The sequence below is a fragment of the Podarcis liolepis genome (assembly GCF_965112155.1).
Source record: "Podarcis liolepis genome assembly, chromosome: 16".
Lineage (NCBI taxonomy): Eukaryota > Metazoa > Chordata > Lepidosauria > Squamata > Lacertidae > Podarcis > Podarcis liolepis.
In genome coordinates, this window is record NC_139567.1 from 38166782 (window position 1) to 38172781 (window position 6000).

At 48.7% G+C, this 6000-nt stretch overlaps 1 protein-coding gene across 4 annotated transcripts in view; it reads left to right on the forward strand.

Moving 5' to 3' along the window:
• HNF1B (HNF1 homeobox B) overlaps positions 1–771 on the forward strand; it is a 58617-nt gene extending 57846 nt beyond the window's left edge. For all 4 annotated transcript variants that reach the window (XM_083479931.1, XM_083479934.1, XM_083479932.1 and 1 more), the window contains exon 9: positions 144–771. In XM_083479931.1, coding sequence (XP_083336057.1) covers positions 144–164 — 21 coding nt within the window. In that variant the 3' untranslated portion in view covers positions 165–771. The remainder of the gene's footprint in view (positions 1–143) is intronic.
• The last annotated feature ends 5229 nt before the right edge of the window (positions 772–6000 follow it).

Sequence of the window (6000 nt, forward strand, 5' to 3'; positions counted from 1 at the left end):
TCAAGGAGAGCCTGAAGCCTGGCCAGTGAGGGGGTGGCCTGGGGAATTTAGCCTCTGGGCCTGACTTTCTCCACTCCTGGAATATGACTTCTAACCTCTGCCTCCCTCTTCTTTCCCTCACCTAATACCCCTGCCCCTTTTAGTGTCCGCTGCAAGCTTGGTGATGCTCCATACCTCACTTCCTTTGCCTATAGCAACCAGAGATTATTTCCCCTCATCATCCTGCCAGCGAGTGACGACAGAGTCCTGGGACCAGGAGGTTATCAAGAGGTCTGGCACCATAACAAAGAGAGCCCACCAAACCTGGCGAGAGGGCTGGAAGTTTCAAAGACAAAACATTTCGGTGACTTTTGCAACGGGTGCAAAGATGGCATCCCTGTGGGTCTCTGTCACACACACCCCAGCCCACAGTAGTTTCCAAGACCTACTGTCTTTTAAGGATTTTGAAAGTATTTTTCCTTCCCTGGGGGCATTTCTTTGCAAGAGAAGTGAGAACAAAATGGATATTGGACTGAGGAGGAGTTTGGAGAGAGTGCAAAAGCTGAAGATCAATCATATTTATAAAGAGTTACATTCCTCTACCAAAATGGACCAGAGTGTGAAATTGGGGCTGTTACTTCAGGTTGTGGAGGATGAGCTGCCTGTGCTGTTGAACTGAGCCAACGGAACTGTATATAGAGAAACGCGGTGATTTCCCGGCTCCTCCCTTTCCTTCCCCCCCACAGCCTATCCAGAGAGATTTATATATTAAAGAAAGTTAATGTTGTCCAATGGATGTAAAAGAAATTAAGTGCAATGTTCTCCACTTGTACATAGAACCACAAGATCTCTTTATTATTTCTCTCTCTCTCTTTTTGGGAAGGGCAGAAGTTAGTTTGCAGTAATCCCAGGGGTTTTTGTTTGTTTGGGTGTGTTTTTTAATACACACAAGAGGGAAGGAGAGAACAACCTGAGGACATAAGAGCTTGCTGGATCAGGCCAGTATCCCACTTTTCCCACAGCATATTGCCTCTGACTGCAGGTAGAACACCTCCCTTATGGGTAGTTGTCTTGTCTCCCATGTTCCTAGCCAAATGCAATCATTTACCAGCATTCCCTGTGGTGTGTTTCGGGTGGGGAGATAGAAAGGATTATGGTCCAAGCGATGTCAGAACTGAAGACTGAAACACTTGGATTATTGGCCACTGTCAGGCTTCGGGGAATCGGATCCCTCCCCAGTGGCAGTAATTAAACAGATCAAACAAAAGGGAGCATTCTTGCCAGATAGTTTCTTTAATAATCACAGCGAGAGACAAATGAATGCATATCTCTCTAAAAATAGCGTGGGTCCTAGTTAAGGTTCACCCCCTCCGTCCCCATTAATCTACGTCACTCCTACGTTTGGTAATCTGATCTTGTTGCCTCTGCGCTTTCTGTTCTATCACTCTCAGAGTCCGTCTAGTCCTAGGCGAAGGTGAGTCAGGAATGCTGTCCAAGGACACTGAATCTGCCAGCTGCCCCTCTCCTAGTGTTCCCTCTTCTAACTGTTCCTCACCCAGTATTTCCCAGCTTTTCCCCTCTGGACTATGCCCCTCTGCAAGCCACTGTTCTAAATCAATACTGTCCTCCTGGCCTTGGGAAGGTGAAGCGGGGGGGGGGGGGGCTCCCACCATTCCTCCAGCCCCTGACATCCACACCTGGGCAACATTGCAAGGGCCACCTACCAAGGGTGAGTGTGCCCAGAACACATGCAGCATTCTCCATCCAGGCAAGCAAGAAATACCATCTCAGTTCAAGGACATCTTCTGGCCAAATACACATTCATGCAGGAAGGGTCAGTGAGGGGTGTGGCCCGGGCAAAGTCCTGAAGACTGGACAAGAGATGGCTGGAAGACTGCATTTGGCACCTGGTCTCGAGGTAGAGGGTGCCTAACAAAATCTGCCAGCCCTTCTCCCCCTAATTTAAGCCAAACTCTTGCTTCACTGTGGCCTTCTAAATGCAGCAATTCTAGGAAAAGGCCCTCTCCCACCTTTGAAATCCAGGCCACTGCCACAAAAGGGACTGAATTGCGTGTCTTGGGCTTGGGTGCATCAACACCATAGACAAATGGTTCTGAATGGTTGCTTTGTCTCTGCAAGGCAGGACCACATTCCCTTCTGGGCAATGTTTTGGGGCCCACACGCCAGTGGCTGGGAGAGCCAGAGGCAAAAAATAAGCACAATATTAAATGTGAATTTTGCCTTTGTAAAGTAGGCTTGTTTCTACACACACACACCCCAACCATTGCCTCTATCCAGACAAGCAAGAGGCATGATCTGAGGGCACAAACCAACTGGCACAAAAATTCAAGGAGGCTGCAAAGCAGGGTTGGCAAGGGGTGTGGCCTGGGAAGGTCCTGAGGGCCTGATGGGGAGAGGCTGGGGGCCATAGTTGTCTCTTAGGCCAGAACTAGGCCATCCTTGTACTAGGACTTTGAGGAAGAGGTCTAGACCCCCGTTATCAGCAGCGATGCGAGACGCAATTCTTGTTATTTATTGCAAGCCTGGTACCTGGCGACTCCCAAGGAAGGCCCTTCTCCCAATAAAGGACTGAGCCTCTTCCCACCAGCTGCCATTCACTCTCCAGTACCTTCACACAGGAGCAGAGATCACAACTCCATGGTGGCAGATCCATGAGGGCAAATGGCCCACCAATCTCCACCTGCCTTCTTCAGCCAGTGAACATCTGCCTGCCTTCTTACAGTCTCAATGGGCATTAGTCCCCACCAGATCACATAAAAGGATTTGTCACAGGGAGGCGTTAGAGCACTTATCAGTGGGGCTTGTGGGTTGCCCCTGAACGGAGCTTCAATCCTCAAACAGTGGGGCAGAGTCTGAGAAGAGTTTGGGCCTAGAGAGAATTAAAGTTTATGCCTGCAGTTGGGTCTCTGGGAGCTTCTGTCCTATCAGGTAGAAGCAAATTCAGGTTGTACACAAAGCTGATTTGTTGCTCCTATACACCTAGCTCACTTCCACCCCTCCAAAAAAAACCCCAACCACTGGGCTTTTTGCAGTTAGGAAAGTGAAGGTGAATGCACTGTGTAGTTGTAGACAACTCAATAAATAGCTGGTGCTGCCCAGTCTTCCTGCAAGCAAATTGGGAGGGATGCTCAATAAACAGATTGTTGCAGCAAGCTGCTAGCTCTCAGTGACCTGTCCATGGTCCTGCAAGCCTTGAGAATGACTATCCTTGCCATGTCTGGAGGCAGTTATAGCCCGGGATCATCCAGACACCCTGAAGTGCATGCCTTGTCCGCCCTGATTCTCTCTAGCATGTCAGTCTTCTGACATCACCTCCTGTTTCCTTGACCGTAAGTGGCACCTGCCCTCCCAGAGGCAGAGCAAGGGCCAAAGGTGAGCAGCTGAGAAACCCCAGGTCCAAACTGCCATGCTGCAATAAATACGCCGTAGCTGCTGCTCAAAACTGGAACTGCCCTTTCTGCAAAACTGCAGCGTTTACCATCATGATTAGGGACAGACATACCTGTCGATTTCAGTTCCTCCTGCTTTCTCAGTCGTCCAATCTGAAATCCCATTCCCCACACCACCTGCAGCAATTTGAATTAAAAAAAAAATCTTCATGAAAATTCATCAGTATTTTTGTGCTAATTTCTCCAAATAAAAACATATTTTGTATGCAACTTTGCCTATTCCCGCAATCACTTCCTCCAGATATAATGCATTTCTGCACGTTGTTTGCACAAATATGCATTTATATGCACACTTTTCCCTAATGCAAGGATAAGGAACCCTTTTTCAGCCGGAGGGCCAAATTCCCATTTGAGCAACCTTCTGAGGGCCACATACGAGTGGTGTGTGCGCGGCAAAAGGGTGTGTGGCCTAACGTGGACCCCTCTCAATCCAGTCAAGAAGAAGAAGAAATTTTATTTATACCCCGCCCTCCCCAGCCAAGACCGGGCTCAGGGTGGCTAACAACCAATAAAAACAAGTTGATTAAAATACAAGTTAAAAAACAAGATTAAAATACAACATTAAAACAATAACATGCAGCCTCTTCACAGGAGGAGAAAGGAAAAAAGAAAGAGGGGGAGAGAATCAAATTGATTCTAAGCCAAAGGCCAGGCGGAACAACTCTTACAGGCCCTGCGGAAAGAAATCAGATCCCGCAGGGCCCTGGTCTCATGAGACAGAGCGTTCCACCAGGCCGGAGCCAGTGTTGAAAAGGCCCTGACTCTGGTTGAGGCTAATCTAACTTCCTAGGACCCTGGGACCTCTAGGGTGTTGCTATTTATGGACCTTAAGGTTCTCTGTGGGGCATACCGGGAGAGGCGGTCCCGTAGGTACGAGGGTCCTAGGCCATGAAGGGCTTTAAAGGTCAAAACCAGCACCTTAAATCTGACCCTGTACTCCACTGGGAGCCAGTGCAGCTGGAAAAGCACTGGGTGAATATGCTCCCATGGCAGAGACCCTGTGAGGAGCCTTGCTGCAGCATTCTGCACCCGCTGGAGTTTCTGGGACAGCTTCAAGGGCAGCCCCACGTAGAGTGAATTACAGTAGTCAAGCCTGGAGGTGACCGTTGCATGGATCACTGTGGCCAGGTTGGGGCAGGAAAGGTAAGGGACCAACTGCTTAATGCGGCGAAGGTGGAAAAATACCAAGAGGTATAATCCTAGTTAGTTCAATGACACTTTCAAGCCAGTAGGGGGCGGTGCAGAGCAGGGCGTGGCCTGGGTAGGATCCCAAGGGCTGGATACAGAGGCCTGGAGGGCCAAATTTAGCCCCTCCTGCCCTAATACAGTCATTTTTTGTACACATCATTGGACAGGGAACTGCATCACAAAATCTAGAGTAGTGTGTGCATTGAAAGATGGATGTTTCGCCTCACCCGTTGGTTTGAAAAGTGTGGATTTGGCCATTTCTCATGAAAATACAAACAAAATCAAATTTCTTTCCCCATCCCTATAGTCATGGGTATAGAAAAAGGGGGCTCCTGATGACTGGAGAGGGGAGGGAGCCAGGAAAAAAAAGCCACAATGTGAGAGTAGATTTACTATAGCCAACAGGAGGGTACTTACTTGAGTTTTATTACATTTCTAGCCTTCCTTTCGCTCAAGCAGCTCAAGAACACAACCCTTGTTTGATATTCACAACAATCCCCGAGAGGGACGTTAGCTTGAGGGATAGCGATGGGCCCACAGCTTGTTGGCTGTGTATACATTTGAGCCTGGATCTCATTGGATCTGATCTGGCTCCACACTGGTTCTATTTGGTTGCAGTCCACACATTCCCTGTTAACAACATTTTGACCCTCATCACCCACAGCAAGCTGCAACCCCCAGGATCCTTCGCAGCGGACATAGAGCCGTGACAGTTAAAACCAACGAGAGTTCGTAGTGCAGAAGGTAGGTTGCCAACTGACCTCAGACACCTGTTGCGACCTGCTCTTGTGCCTCTTTTCAGAGCCAGTTGATGTGCAGTCATCAGGAAGTGTGGGTTCCCCCCCCCCTCACCCAGCACAACTGGAGGCAGAAGTGTTTCTGAATCCCAGTTGCAGAAAACCACAGGAGGAGAGAGGTCTCTTGTGCTCAAATCCTGCTTGCAGTTTTCACACAGGTTGGCCACTGTGAGAGCAGGAGGCTGGACCAGATGGGCCATGGGCCTGATCCTGCAGGCTTCTCTTATGCTCTTCTTATCTGTTGCTCATGTCTGCAGCTCAAGCTGGTATTAAAGCACAGGAGCACAACCTGTTTAATTGGGGGCAACTTGGCTGCTGTCATAGACACATTCATCATTTAATAACCAGACTCAAACCACTGAGTTTTAAACCCTTGCCCTGTCCCAATTCAGTTCTGATTGACACTCTCTTTTTGTATTTTTCTATTGTCGCTCTGGATAATTAATTGCACAGGACTGCTGTTTTAATGTCAGTGACAGACAGCGGGGATTTACACCAACAGAGGGGAGCTGGTCCTGTCAGAGTCTGCAATAGCATCCCTCTTTGGCTCCCTTGCCAGATGAAAA